Raw genomic sequence first — 16,007 nt, 5'->3', positions numbered from 1 at the left:
AGACAACTGAATGCACACCAAAACCCAGCTGTTTTCAGTGACTCACAAGAGGACAGAGAGAATCAGCATTCCATTGATCACCTTAACGGGCAATTCATTGATCACCCTAACGACTCTCGAGGCCGTTCACATCCAGCCTCCAGTGACCCACACCAACAGGATGACTCAACGACACCTTAGATGAGCTTTTCATCCATGAGAGGATAAATACCTGATACTCCCTACTAGTCAGACAGAACTGAAGAAGCCTTTCGGATGAGAGGTGAAATGTCTTCAAGAATCTTCAAGCAAGTCCAGTTGCTCTCTTTTACCACCCACAACAGCAAGAAATGTAGGTTTTGTTGATTAGATGGGAAAAAAAAAAAAGAGTATTTAGACCAGAAATATATATTTTCTTTCCTAATGTCACGTCTACTTTACTCATACGGGATTTAAACGTACATCTGGATTTATGCAAAGTTGCTTTGTGATAATGTTGGTTATTAATTAAGCTCCTTCACTGAATTTTTCCTGTGGCTGAATATCAAATGGCATACACCAGGGTGTACAAGGCAATACTAAAGTATTGTAATAATTTCCACATGAAATAATATTAGCACCTGTTTTAAACACTATCATCAGCCATGTGAGGTGTTGCAAGAATTTGGCCCGTTTCGAATTTAACTGATGACCCCTGTTAGACGTTCTGTATATTATTCAGGAACTTCTTGTTAGAACGGCGCTTTTTAGTCACAAACTGAAGGTGAGATTGTAAATCATAAGCACGTTCCTGTACCTTGGTGAGCTCCAGGGAAATAGCGGCTGCCATCTTTCCTCCGTAAGACTCAGAAAATATGTAGAAAGGGATACTCTGTACAAGAGAGGGGAGATAATAACATGCTAATCCTGACTAAAAGAATGTGATAACCTTATAATAGGATTTCAGTCACACTGTATGTACAGTAATTACCATACTCCTGTGTCTAATTGTGTGTTACCTGAAATTCAGGATTTTTGGAGAAGAAGTGCTGAAGGAGCACCATCATGTCCGACGCCACCATTGCCACATCTTTAGTGAGAGCACCGTATGAGTCTGTGTAGCTGTAACCAGTTCCAACTGGATTATCCACAAACAAAACACTCGCTGCGTTCACCTACACACACAGAGCAACAATACAAGATCATCCATCCATCCATCCATTATCCGTAACCGTTTATCCTGTGCAGGGTCACGGGCAAGCTGGAGCCTATACCAGCTGACTATGGGTGAAAGGCGGGGTACACCCTGGACAAGTCGCCAGGTCATCACAGGGCTGACACATAGACACAGACAACCATTCACACTCACATTCACACCTACGGTCAATTTAGAGTCACCAGTTAGCCTAACCTGCATGTCTTTGGACCGTGCCGGGCAACCCACGCAGACATGGGGAGAACATGCAGAAACCCACACAGAAAGGCCCCCGTTGGCCACTGGGCTTGAACCCGGAACCTTCTTGCTGTGAGGCGACAGTGCTAACCACTACATCACCCTCCTCAGATTATGGCAACAATATCCTAATATTGATAAAATCAAGCTTCTGAATGCTTTTAACCCTTTCTTACAGTACACCAGTGTTCCATTCTGCCAGCAGAATAGAAATCGACTTATTGGACATTTTTTATATACATGTTATTTACCAGCTGGGAGGTCCATATCGTGCAATACCATGACCGAGGTCTTGAAAGTACTGACTAAGGCCCTCTGGGCTGAGGTCACGGTATTTCACCATACGGACCAACCTTAAGCTGGTAAATCTTTTTTTTTTCTTTACCAAATTCTAACAGAAAACGAGAGCGCCCAAAAGGGAAAGCCGAGCCGAGCCGCCATTTTGAATCCTCATTCACGGCTGTAATGCAAATGGCTTCCTCCTCGATATACAAGTGCACTTCCATGGCAGGAAAAAAACTACATTCCGCCGCCTGTGTAGTCCCCTATTTATACAAATAGGAGTCATTCAGGATTCAGCCATCTTCTTGCTCGGCGTTAGCAACAGTTAGAGGTTTTTAGCTTTCTCCTGAAATGTTTTATGTCTTCTTCCTCAGGGTAGTAAAACTCGCTTTCGCTGTGAACACTGTCATTATCGCTATCCATGATGTAAAATTAATGCTGTTCTCCTGAGAAATGCTGGCAAAAATTTATAAGATTTTTGATAATCTTATAAATGTGGCAGCGGGGGCGTGGTCAAGCATCGGTCTGTGACAGGAGGGCGGAGTCAGGGAAGGTAAGTGGCAGAATCACTACACCTGTCGTTAATTCATGTGTTTGTGTGTCTTCCCAGTGACCGCACCCTATTTAAGGAGAGAGAGTGAGAGCAGAGGGGGCTCTCTCCCAACCAGGCGACTGATGTGTGTGCGTGTGTCTGAGCGTGTGTGAGAGTGTATATGAAAGCTGAATAAAAGAGAGTTTTGTGAACTCAGTTCTGGACTGCCGTCCTTCTGTGCTCCACCCACCTACATGAACTGTCACAGTGGTGCCGAAACCCAGGAGAGCACAGAAGAGAACAGCCCCATGGAGTCCTCCCCCTTCGCCGACCTGATCCACGCCCTCACCACGGCCCAACAGAGCCAGCACCAGGCGCTGCTCGCCCTCCGAAAGGAGCAGGAACAATGGTTCGAGGCCCTGGTGCTGGCGCAACAGGAAGATCGTCGGGCGTTCCGGCACCTCCTTGCGTCGGCGGGGTCCACCATCTCCACCGCCGCGGGCCCTTCCCCCCTCACCCTCACGAAGATGGGCCCACAGGACGACCCCGAGGCATTCCTCATGCTCTTTGAGCAGGTAGCAGAGACCTCGGGGTGGCCGGTGGAACAGCGCGCGGCGCGCCTCCTCCCCCTGCTAACGGGAGAGGCGCAGCTGGCCGCGCTACAGCTCCCCGCCGACCGCCGGCTGGCCTACGCGGACCTTCGCCGGGCCGTCCTCCAGCGGGTGGGACGCACCCCCGAGCAACAACGTCAGCACTTCCGCGCTTTGCGCTTGGAGGAAGTCGGCCAGCCGTTCGCGTTCAGCCAGCAACTCCGGGACGCCTGCTGGCAGTGGTTGAGGGCCGACAACCACAACGCCGAGGAACTCATCGACCAGGAGCAGTTCGTCGCGCGTTTACCAGCGGGAACCGCAGAGTGGGTCCAGTGCCACCGCCCGGCATCGCTGGATCAGGCAATCAAGCTGGCGGAGGACCATTTGGCGGCTGTCCCGACGGCAGGACAGCAGACGACCTCCTCTCTCTCTCTCTCCCCCCTCCTCCTGTGTCTCCTCCTCGCCCCATTCCCCCACCGCGGAGGCGGGGGCTGGCGCCACCTCAGCCGGCCCGCCGCACCCGCAGTGCCCTCCCGTGTCTCCCTTCTGTGTCTGTCTCTCCCCCCCCCCCTCAGGTGAGTGAGCCCCAGAGCACTAGTGCAGAGAGGAAGCCTGGGCCGGTTTGCTGGCGTTGCGGGGAGCCGGGCCACCTCCAACAGCAGTGCTCGGTAATGGAGGTGGGCGCGGTGGTTCGGATCCCTGACGCGCCAGGAGCCGCCCTCGATCGGGCCGGAGCGTATCGCATACCGGTGAGTATCCAAGGGGATACATATCAGGCGTGGGTGGATTCTGGCTGTAATCAGACCTCAATCCACCAAAGCCTTGTGCAAGACGAGGCATTGGGGGGAGCACAATTGTTGAAGGTGTTGTGTGTGCATGGGGATGTTCACAACTACCCTCTAGTGTCGGTCCACATTTTTTTTCGAGGGGAAAAATTTATAGTGAAGGCGGCGGTTAATCCTCACCTTACCAACTCGATAATTTTGGGGACTGATTGGCCGGGATTTCAGGATTTAATGACACATTTAGTGGAGAGTGGGTCCTGCCATAAGTTAACAGGGGGAGGTCCCGGTGTCACATTGGCGGGAGCAGCTGTCACAGAGCCGTCTACGTCAGCTCCGCGTCAGAGTGAGGAGCCGCCGGCTCCTCCTCTCTCTATTGGGGAATCCCTCACGGATTTTCCATTAGAGCAGTCGCTAGACGAGACTCTGCGGCATGCGTTTGACCAAGTGAGAGTAATCGATGGTCAAACGCTCCAGCCAAACGCCACCCCGTCGTTCCCCTACTTTGCGATTATGAAGGATAGATTATACCGAGTGACACAGAACACTCAGACTAAAGAGCGAGTCACGCAGCTTTTGATTCCGAAGAGCCGCCGGGAATTGGTATTCCAGGCGGCTCACTTTAATCCCATGGCTGGACACTTAGGGCAGGATAAAACACTAGCCCGAATAATGGCCCGGTTCTATTGGCCAGGGATTCGCGGCGATGTCCGTAGGTGGTGTACGGCGTGCCGCGAATGCCAGTTAGTAAATCCAGTGGCCATTCCAAAAGCACCTTTGCGCCCTCTACCGTTAATCGAGACCCTGTTCGAAAGAATTGGGATGGATCTCGTCGGGCCATTAGATCGGTCAACACGAGGGTACCACTTTATATTAGTTCTAGTGGACTATGCAACGCGATACCCGGAAGCAGTGCCTCTTCGCAATATCTCAGCACGCAGTATTGCGGAGGCACTCTTCCGCGTTATCTCCCGAGTTGGAATCCCGAAGGAGATTCTGACTGACCAAGGCACCTCGTTTATGTCACGTACACTAAACGAACTGTATGCGTTGTTGGGTATTAAGCCGATCCGCACCAGCGTGTATCACCCACAAACGGACGGTTTAGTTGAACGGTTCAATCGCACCCTCAAGAACATAATTAAAAAATTTGTGAGGACGCATGTAATTGGGATAAATGGCTCGAACCCTTGCTCTTTGCAGTGCGAGAGGTCCCCCAAGCCTCCACGAGGTTCTCCCCGTTTGAATTGTTATACGGGCGTAAGCCGCGTGGCATTCTAGATGTGCTGCAGGAAAATTGGGAGGAGGGACCTTCACCAAGTAAAAATGAAATCCAATACGTTATTGACCTGCGCGCAAAACTCCACACACTCACGCACCTAACTCAGGAGAATTTGCGGCAGGCCCAAGAACGACAGACCCGCCTGTACGACAAGGGTACGCGCCTTAGGGAGTTCGCACCGGGAGATAAAGTACTCGTACTGTTGCCCACATCGAGCTCCAAATTGGTCGCCAAGTGGCAAGGACCCTTTGAGGTCACACGGCGAGTCGGGGACGTTGACTATGAGGTGAGGCGAATGGATGGGGTGGGGCGCTACAGATTTACCACCTCAACCTGCTCAAACTCTGGAACGAGGAGGTCCCCGTGGTGTTGGTGTCGGTGGTTCCGGAGAAGGCGGAGCTGGGGCCGGAGGTTCAAAAGGGAACATTGGCATCGCGTACCTCTCCGGTCCCCTGTGGAGACCACCTCTCCCCGACCCAACTCATGGAGGTTGCCCAGTTGCAGACCGAGTTTTCGGACGTGTTCTCGCCCCTACCCGGCCGCACCAACCTCATAGAGCACCACATTGAGACGCCCCCGGGGGTGGTAGTGCGTAGCCGCCCTTACAGGTTACCCGAGCACAAGAAAAAAGTGGTTTGGGAAGAACTCGAGGCCATGCTCGAAATGGGCATCATCGAGGAGTCCCACAGTGACTGGAGTAGCCCGGTGGTCTTGGTACCCAAGGCCGACGGGTCGGTCCGGTTCTGTGTAGACTATAGAAAAGTCAACGCGGTGTCTAAATTCGATGCGTACCCAGTGCCTCGTATTGATGAGTTGCTTGATCGGCTAGGCATGGCTCGTTTTTACTCGACGCTGGATTTAACAAAGGGTTATTGGCAGATCCCTTTGACTCCATTATCCCGGGAAAAAACTGCCTTTTCCACACCGTTCGGCTTACACCAATTCGTCACACTTCCTTTTGGGCTGTTTGGTGCGCCCGCTACGTTTCAGTGGCTGATGGATAGGGTCCTCCGCCCCCACGCCACCTATGCGGCCGCCTACCTCGATGACATTATCATCTATAGTAATGACTGGCCGAGGCACCTCGAACATTTGAGGGCTGTCCTTAGGTCGCTGAGGCGAGCGGGTCTCACAGCCAACCCGAAGAAGTGTGCGATTGGGCAGGTGGAAGTACGGTATCTGGGCTTCCACTTGGGCAATGGGCAGGTGTGTCCCCAAATTAACAAGACAGCAGCAATTGCGGCCTGCCCGAGGCCCAAGACCAAAAAGGGGGTGAGACAGTTCCTGGGGCTGGCTGGCTATTATCGTAGGTTTATATCTAATTATTCGGACGTCACCAGCCCGCTGACTGATCTGACTAAAAAGGGGGCACCAGATCCGGTCCAGTGGACGGAGCAATGCCAGTGGGCTTTTTCTAAGGTAAAGGCTGCACTGTGTGGGGGGCCACTTTTACACTCCCCTGACTTTTCTCTCCCCTTTATGTTGCAGATGGATGCGTCAGACAGAGGCCTGGGGGCCGTTTTGTCCCAGGAGGTGGAGGGGGAGGATCGCCCAGTCTTATACATCAGTCACAAGCTGTCGGTGCGTGAGGGGCGCTACAGCACCATTGAGAAAGAGTGCCTGGTGATCAAGTGGGCGGTCCTCGCCCTCCGTTACTACCTGCTGGGACGCCCTTTCACCCTCTGTTTGGACCACACACCCCTCCAGTGGCTCCACCGCATGAAGGATGCCAACGCGCAGATCACCCGTTGGTATCTGGCACTCCAACCCTTTAACTTCAAGGTGATCCACAGGCCGGGGGCGCAGATGGTCGTGGCGGACTTCCTCTCCCAAGGGGGGGGGGGGGGGGGGAGAGTCGGCTGCAGGCTGGACGGCCGCCCGGCCTGAGTCGGGCGGTGGGGGTATGTGGCAGCGGGGGCGTGGTCAAGCATCGGCCTGTGACAGGAGGGCGGAGTCAGGGAAGGTAAGTGGCAGAATCACTACACCTGTCGTTAATTCATGTGTTTGTGTGTCTTCCCAGTGACCGCGCCCTATTTAAGGAGAGAGAGCGAGAGCAGAGGGGGCTCTCTCCCAACCAGGCGACTGATGTGTGTGCGTGTGTCTGAGCGTGTGAGAGTGTATATGAAAGCTGAAAAGCTGAATAAAAGAGAGTTTTGTGAACTCAAGTTCTGGACTGCCGTCCTTCTGTGCTCCACCCACCTACATGAACTGTCACAATAAATAAATCTTATAAAAAAAAAAGATAAGTGTTGACAAAAAAATTCTACTATGTTTGTTGTTGTTGTGAACGAGCGAGTCGCCAGAGGTCCGTAACCGGGTTCCGTACCGTAGGATACGGACCCGCTCGCCAGCCAGTCAGAGCACAGGATTTGATGGAAACCGCACCACGAAAAAAATAAACACATTATTTCGTTGCCATAAGTCTGTTCTCAGATTAGCCAGGACACTGTTGGGTTTCTGTGTGTAGAATATCGTGATGCTGTGTTTCACTCCTGGTGAGCAGGGCAATGGGAAAATGGAAGAGTGTGAGCTCCTTGCTGGGCAAATAACTCGCACCTTTCCGAAACAATATTGGGACAGAGATAAAACGGACAGTACAACTCAAGCTTTTATGAGACTAAAATACTGTATACTCCATATTTTGGGTGCAGAACACTAACATTTACACTGCGCAACAATCCAAATCCTGTTAACCTCATGAGGATTGATTAAACTGCAATGTTTTTACAAACCCCATTTCCAGAAAAGTTGGGATGTTTTCCAAACTGCAATAAAAACAAAAATCTATAATTTGTTAATTCATGTTAACCTTTATTGAATTGACTAAAGTACAAAGAAAAGATTTTCAATCGTTTTACTGACCAACTTCATTGTATTTTGTAAATATAAATGAAGTTAGAATTTGATGCTCAAAAAATACCTGGGACAGAGGCAAAATAAGGTGGAAAAGTTGATAGGATACTCGAGTGACGCCATTTTGGAAGATTCCACAAGTCAATTGGGAACATGATTGGGTCGAAAAGGAGCATGCACCAAAGGCTCAGACTTTGCAAGCAAGGATGGGTCATGGCTCACTCATTTGTGCCAAAATTTATGAGAGAGTTGTGAGTCAATTCACAAAGACGCATTTCTCAACGCAAGATTTTAGGTCTTTCAAAATCTACAGTACATAATATTATTGTAAAAATATTCAGGGAATTCGGAGACATCTCAATGCGTAAAGGGCGAGGTTGGAAACCACTGTTGGATGTGCGTGACCTTCAAGTCCTCAGGCGACACTGCCTGAGAAACAGTCATGCTAATGTAACAAACATAGCCATACGAGCTTGGGCGTACATCGGAAAACTGATGTTACTTAACACAGTCCGCTGCTGCATCCAGAAATGCAACCTGAAACTGAGATGAGTTACGCAAGGAGGAAGCCATTCATCAATTCTATACAGAAATGACACCGATTTCTCTAGGCCTGAACTCCTCTCAGATGGACCGAAAGACAGTGTGTTGTGGTCAGATGAGTCCACATTTCAGTTTGTTTTTTGGAAAACCGGACATCGAGTTCTCCGTGCCAAACGTGAACACGACCATCCAGTTTGTTATCAGAGAAAGCTGCATCCATGATGGTTTGGAGGTACATCAGTGCCCACGGTATGGCTAAGTTGCAAGCGTGTTAAGGTACCTTTGATGCAGAAGCGTATACTGAGACCGTAGAGAGACACATGTTACCATCAAGGTGACGTCTCTTCCTGGGAAGCCCGTGCTTATTTCAGTAGGACAATCCCAGGCATCTTTCTACACAGGCTACAACAGCATGGCTTTGTAGACACAGAGTGTGTGCACTTGACTGGCCTGCTGCCAGTCCAGATCTGTCTCCTACTGAGAATGTATGGCGCATCGTGAAGAGGAGAACCAGACAACGATGACCACGGACTGTTGAGCAGCTGAAGTCTTGTATCAAGCGAGAATGGACAAAAAATTCCAAATGCAAAACTGCAACAGTTAGTATCCTCAGTTCCCCAACGATTAAAAAGTGTTATTAAAAGGAAAGGTGATGTAATACCATGGTAATAATGCCTCTGTCCCGACTATTTTTTGAGTGTGTATTTTTTGAGCATCAACTTTTAACTTCGTTGATATTTATTTAAAAAATACAATTAAGTTGGTCAGTAAAACTATTGAAAATCTTTTCTTTGTACTTTTATCAGTTAAATAAAGGTTCGCGCGAATTAACAAATCACAGATTTTGTTTTTATTGCATTTTGGTAAATGTCTCAACTTCTCTGGAAATTGGGTTTGTTGTATGTAGTAATGTGCTGTATGCATGGTGTGTGTGTGTGTGTGTGTGTGTGCTTTTGTATTGTATTGACTTACCAAGTTAGATTTCTGTGCATTTAGATTGTGATTTTTGATTATTGATAATAAATATTTTCACTCACCCAGGAGGTTTCTCTCGGCTGAAGGTTGGTGTCAAGAGGTCCGATTTCCGCAAAGTTTCCAAAACCGCAGCTTGACCCTCCGGGACCCCCCTGATCCAAAACAACATAAGTAAATGATGTGATTTCTCTACGATGATCGATATAATCAAAATACCGAAGGACAAACCCTTTCTATTCTTCGAGAACCATTCAAATCACTTTTGACTCATCATGAAAATGACTTTTCTGAGAGTCACACCTGAAGCCACATGACCAGCGGCAGATCTTGAAAGCTGGCTGATGAGCTATTAGCGTAGTAAAGCCACCAGAACATATGAGCTCCATCTCGCACGTCCACGTAATCCCATGCCTCTTTACCTGAGACTGGAAAGAAATGAGCAGGTTGAAGGAAAAAGAGTATAATGTACATCATTCACACCCACAGTTATGAAATTATACTGAAAATAATTCATAGAATGTACCTGACTTAAATGTGTGCATTGGTTGTACGTGAATAAACTGAGTTGTGTTTACGGTTTGTGTTCGTACAGCCAGCATGATTTGTCCCGGAATAAAAGTGAAATAATTTTTATTATATGAACTGACGACTCAGCCTGAGCAGGAAGGCCTGCCCAAAGCCAGCTGATTGACAGCTTGGCCACTCAAGCAAATGGAAAAGCAATAGAGAATGAAGAAAAGCATTTATTTTCTTAACCTTTCATTTTTTATGAATTTATTTTCCTATTTTATTTTTATTCATTTTCTTATTCTTTTGTAGATTTATTCTTTTTTATAGCGCTTCTGTGATTCCAAGCAACACGGTACTAACACAAATTAAAGCTCAACGGACTTTTGATTTCATAATTGCACTGAGGAACTGTTAGGCTTGAACACCACTGACAAGGTCACCATCACCACAATGCTGCTAACCACTTGAACTCAAACTTGGAGCGTATTCACACCTACGTTGTTTGGTCCGGACCAAACGAACCAAATTTCCCTTGGTCCGGACCTTTTGGGTTGGTCTGAATACAAACCACCGAACTCTGGTCTGGACCAAACAAGCGGACCGAGACCGAGCTGCAAGGTCGGACTCGGTCCGGACCAAAGGAACCCTGGTGCGGACCTTTTGGAGGTGTGAAAACAGACCGGACCTAACTTGACAATTTTGCTTTTTTGTACCTTGGGAGCTTCCGTCGTTTGTCGAGCATTATGGGAAACAGAGTCTTGACACTCCACCGCAAAGTGCAAACACTGTTTCGGTTGTCAAGGGTCGTTCAGTCACCAGTGGTAGGCGAGTACAAAAAATGAGTAGGGGGCAAACGTGGGCCGAGGAAGAAACGCGTACCCTTGTGGATATATGGGCAGATGTCCACATATCTGAGCTTTTGGAGAGAACACACAAAAACGCCCACGTGTTTGCTGTATTCAGTGAGAAAATGAAGGAGAAGGGGTTCACGCGCTCCCCAGAACAATGTCGGCTAAAAGTGAAGAAACTCCGTCAGACCTACATTAAAATCAGGGACATTCTTTCAAAAAATGACGGTACTAGCGACGCAAAAAAGAAATTCATCTATTGCGTGAAGAGCCAGAACTGTCACATGATGTGCGCTCATCAGCGCTATCCTCCGTAGCCGCCTTGCCCTTTGTCGTCGTCGTTGATAAATTACTTGTACAACAGCATAGTAATCGCACAATTGTGAAAACAGTAAAAACTGGAAAAAACACATAGCTTTGATGACATTAAAAAGAATAACAGCATGGAAAGCCTCCGTGACTACTTTTGAACTTAACGCTTTGTGCGCGTGTTGTCTCTGACCAATAGCTGAACGGCCTCAGGGCGCGTGGCTTTGTTGACAGATTTTGGTCCGCTTACTAAAATGTACAGTGTGAAAGCGAACCGCACCAAAATGAAAAAATAAAAAAACCATTTGGTTCGGCCCAAAGCAAGTGAACTATCGAACTATCCTGGTCTGAATACACCCTTAGTCTCTCCTTGTCAGACTGTAAACTGTCATATTTGCACTGTAATGCCGCTTTTCCACTACCAACGCGGCTGAGTCGGGCTGAGCCGTGCCGTGCTGAGTTGGGCTGAGTCGAGCTGAGTGGGGCTGTTAGAGTTGCATTTCGACTACAACCGCACTGAACCGTGCTGGCTGGAAGTGGGTGGACACATTGGGTGGAGTTAGCGAAAGTGGGTGGACGTCAGGTGATGTCGTTATGCGGCGCAAACAGTGACATCAGTGACCTTTTAAGCGGTAGTCTCACAACCCGGAGAGTAAACAATAAACATGGAGGACGTGGAGTCAGTGTTGCTGGTCTTGGTGCTGTGGCTTGTTGTCACCGACAATGCCAACAGATACTGGCAAGAGCGTATAGATGAGGCGAGGCGCATAAGGCTTCATAATTCTCATAATTCGTAATTCTCCTTCTTCCGGGTTTACGGTGTTTACAGATCCCAGCGTGCTCGCGGGGCGTGTGTGGGCATGTGAGGACACTCCTCCTCACCAATCAGTGCACAGGGGAGTGTCTGCTCACGCCCCTAGCCTCACTCAGCTCGGTTTGGCTCGCTTCAGCCCCACTCCAAAACCGTGCGAGTTTTGGGGGCTGAGCAGGGCTGAAGCGAGCTGAGTCGTGCTGTTCTTAGATAGTCGAAACGCGAGCCGTGTCGGGCTGAAGTGAGCTGAAGCGAGCTGAAAAAGGGTAGTGGAAAAGGGCCATAAATGTCACAAGACTGTCATATTGCACTATCATATCAAGTCAGTTCATCTGTTCTTAGACATCCTCTTCCTGGTCATTTTAAGTACTGTAAACTGTCATATTTGCACTGTTAATATCATAGCTATCTGTAAACTGTCCTATTGCACCATCATACCAAGTCAGATCATCTGTTTTTTAGTTGCCTACATACTGAAAATAGGCGTCTGTACATGCCAATGCTACCTCTATCACTTGATGCAGCTAGTCACTTTATTCGCAACCCTGTTACTGCTATACACCTGTGTTCCTTCAGGGACTTGCACAAGTTTATACATAGTTTATGTATAGTTGTCAATAGTTTTTTTTTTAGTAGTAGTAGTTTTATATTAGTTTTATTGTACATATTTTCCTATGTTTTAGTATTTATGTGTGCACTTTATGGTGAAGCTTTAAATCTCATTGTACTTGTATAATGACAATAAAGGCTTTCTATTCTATTCTATAAAATCGGCGAAATTTAGTTCCCTCTGAAATTTGATCATTGTGATGTATGTTTATTTCTGTAATATCTCAAAATATCAGGCCATTCTGTGGCTGGGAAGTTATTTAATTTGAGGGGCAAATAACGTGCACAAAGTTGCTCACTTTGCACAGTCCGTGTGCACATGCGCAGATTTACCTTCTTCTTTTTCTTCATCTTTTGGGTTTTATGGCAGATGGCATCCACAGGTTTACCTTTGACCGTGCGCTGACAGTTCCATCATTCTGTTGCTAAACAAACAGCTGACCGACAATATTTATTACTTTGGTCCTGCGTTTCCTTTCCTTCGTATATAACATAACGTCTTTTCTTCCCGCTTCCCGTTACTGTAATCGGTCTTCTACGTTTCATCTGCGTCCTCCATTTTTCTCTCCTGTTTCAAATTTGGATCCCATAATGCCTTGTGTGAACAGGGAAAGCCCACCACGTCATGCATGATGTAGTATCTTGTATTGCATCATGGTGAAGCAGGAAAAAATAGCGGAGAATTTCGGGCCACGTGGCTCTAAATTTATTAATTCAAAGTCAAAGTCCGTTCCCACGCCATGTGGCGTATAGGGCGGCGCCAATCTCCGTTTCCGTAGGGGGGCTGGTCCTCTGGTAACCATGAGAGTTTGACTCCCCACTCACATCTGTATTGCAGCGTGCCTTGCCAGATGGCAGGTACCATTTTTATTTTATGACGGTCTTTGGTAAGACTCGACCGTGAGTAGAACTTGTGATCTCCTGATCGAGAGGCGGACACGCTAACTACGAGGCCAACTCGCGGTAAATTCATTAATTGTTTTTTTTTTTAAAGAATAAAATTGGAAGTCTGTGATTCGAATTCAGTCGTTGTCGGTCCACTAAACAAAAATAATTGGGTGTCAGGGGAAATTCTTGAAAAATCTGAAAGGCAGTCTAGCTTTAAAATCAGACACACTGAACTCCATCACAAATATTCAATATAAATTAAATTTATAGAAAATATAAAATAAAATATTAAATATTTCAATACAAACATATTTAATGTGTTTCAGGATGCATTTTCCCTTTAAGACTGGATACTTCTTCTTCTTCTTCTTTTGGCTGCTCCCGGTTAGGGGTCACCACAGCGAATCTTTCGTCTCCATTGCTCCGTCTTCCGCATCCTTCTCTACCACACCTGCCACTTTCATGTCCTCTCTCACCACATCCGTGTATCTCCTCTTTGGCCTTTCTCATTTTCATTTGCCTGGCAGCTCCATCCTCAACATTCTCCTTCCAACATGCTCTGCATCTCTTCTCAGGATGTGCCCAGACCATCTCAGTCTCATCTCACTTGGCTTAATTCCCAAGCTCTCCACATGTGCTGTCCGGGTACGGTCTCCAATCCATACATCACAGCTGGTCTCACTACTCTCTTATACATCTTACGTTTCACTTTTGCTGGGACTTTCCTATCACAAACCCTGCCTGCACTCTCTTTCTCACCTCACTATCGCAGCCCCCATTTTCCTGCACAGTCGACCCCAGGTACTTGAATTCACCAACTTTCTTTACGTCTACGTCTACTTGCATCTTCACTGCACTCTCATCCCCATTCTCATTGATGCATATGTATTCTGTTTTGCTTCTGCTCACCTTCATTCCTCTTCGTTCCAATGCATCCATCCGTCTCTCCAAACCCAACCTTCTACTTTCACCACATATCACAATATCATCCGCAAACATCATGTTCCATGGTGACTCTTGCCTCACTTCGTCCGTCAAGCTATCCATCACTATGGCAAACAAGAAAGCACTCCAAGCGGATCCTTGATGGAGTCCCACCTTCACCTTGAACCATTCAGTCGTTCCAACTGCACACCTCACTGCTGTTTCACTGTTCTCATACATATCTTGCACCACTCTGATATACTTCTCATTCACTCCAGTCTTTCTCATACAATATTCATGCGGAAAGACTGGACAGGGCGGCGCGGTGGTGTAGTGGTTAGCGCTGTCACCTCACAGCAAGAAGGTCCGGGTTCGAGCCCCGTGGCCGGCGAAGGCCTTTCTGTGTGGAGTTTACATGTTCTCCCCGTGGGTTTCCTCCGGGTGCTCCGGTTTCCCCCACAGTCCAAAGACATGCAGGTTAGGTTAACTGGTGACTCGAAATTGACCGTAGGTGCGAATGTGAAGATGTGTGAATGGTTGTGTGTGTCTATGTGTCAGCCCTGTGATGACCTGGCGACTTGTCCAGGGTGTACCCCGCCTTTCGCCCGTAGTCAGCTGGGATAGGCTCCAGCTTGCCTGCGACCCTGTAGAACAGGATAAAGCGGCTACAGATAATGAGATGAGATGAGATATGAGAAAGACTGGATTCTTATGGTGTCTTATTACAATACTGTAGTACTGATATTATATGACTAACACCAGATACAGATACACAAACAGGATTAAAACTGCTCCTCTTTCACTTTCACCAGAAAAAAATAGTGCACATAAACACGTGTGAGATAAAAGTATTACGGCTCTGAGAAGAAAGTGCAGCGCTGTTGTTCCAAAAAAGAAAGAAATATTTACCTCAGAAATACTAAAGAGCTTCAAATGAATCAAAACACATGATCCAGGAAACGGTTCGTTTCAAACCAAAATGACTCATTTCACGTTAGAAAAGAATTCCAGGACTTTAAATCTGCCTGAGATAAAGTGAGTTTCTTCGAAGGAAAGTTACGCTCATAGTGAATATCTTACCCATGTGAAAACAAGCTGGAAACAGCAGTGTTGCGACAAAAGCGACGATGCAGCACCGCGCCATCTTGACTCCCGTCTCGGGACGATTCTGCTCGATTCCCGGTACCGACTCTAAAACCCTTCAGCTCCACTGAGAGAAACCGCAAGAGAACATCATATGACTCGTGAGTCAGGTGACATAAGTTTTAAAAAGCGGAAGCGTTTCGAGGCGGGGGGTTTTCCTCTCAAAACAGAGTCGTTTAAAAGATCCGGACAGTCACTGTTGACTCAGTGCTTCGGAGTCGAATCGATGACTCTTTGGGTCACTGACCACATGGCATATGACTCACATGACAAAAACTGTTCAATTGTCACCTGACACTTTGTTCATAAATCTACCCTGGTGCTTGAAAGTTTATGAACCCTTTAGAATTTTCTATATTTCTGCATGAATATGACCGAAAACAACATCAGATTTCCTAAAAGTAGATAAAGAGAACCCGGTTAAACCATCCATCCAGCCGCTTATGGGCAATTCCATGTATATGTCAACCTCACCATGCAAAAATAAAGCAACAGGTAATACATCAAAACTACTCCCAGAGATATCACCTAGGCCTGTATTTTACAGATGTGAATACGTTGAACCAATTTGTAACCAACCTAATATGTCACTGTCAGTCTTTCTTTCTTATAATGTAAAACCCAAGCTAAAATCAACTTTGATCATGTACAATTCTATATTATTGCCACAAGCCACAGAAATGTATGCTAAAATCCACAAAACAGCAAAACAATA

The 16,007-nt window shown here is 47.3% G+C and overlaps 1 protein-coding gene across 1 annotated transcript in view; it reads right to left on the bottom strand.

Moving 5' to 3' along the window:
- The window catches only part of scpep1 (serine carboxypeptidase 1), a 39,225-nt gene extending 23,716 nt beyond the window's left edge, over positions 1-15,509 (bottom strand). The window contains exons 1-5 of the mRNA XM_060901315.1: positions 15,230-15,509; positions 9,551-9,675; positions 9,313-9,402; positions 978-1,133; positions 776-850 (exon numbers count right to left, since the gene is read on the bottom strand). Coding sequence (XP_060757298.1) covers positions 776-850; positions 978-1,133; positions 9,313-9,402; positions 9,551-9,675; positions 15,230-15,293 — 510 coding nt within the window. The 5' untranslated portion in view covers positions 15,294-15,509. The remainder of the gene's footprint in view (positions 1-775; positions 851-977; positions 1,134-9,312; positions 9,403-9,550; positions 9,676-15,229) is intronic.
- Between the last annotated feature and the right edge of the window lie 498 nt (positions 15,510-16,007).

Source organism: Neoarius graeffei, chromosome 20, assembly GCF_027579695.1.
Source record: "Neoarius graeffei isolate fNeoGra1 chromosome 20, fNeoGra1.pri, whole genome shotgun sequence".
Classification (NCBI taxonomy): Eukaryota; Metazoa; Chordata; class Actinopteri; order Siluriformes; family Ariidae; genus Neoarius; species Neoarius graeffei.
This window is presented reverse-complemented; position numbering and strand designations above follow the sequence as displayed.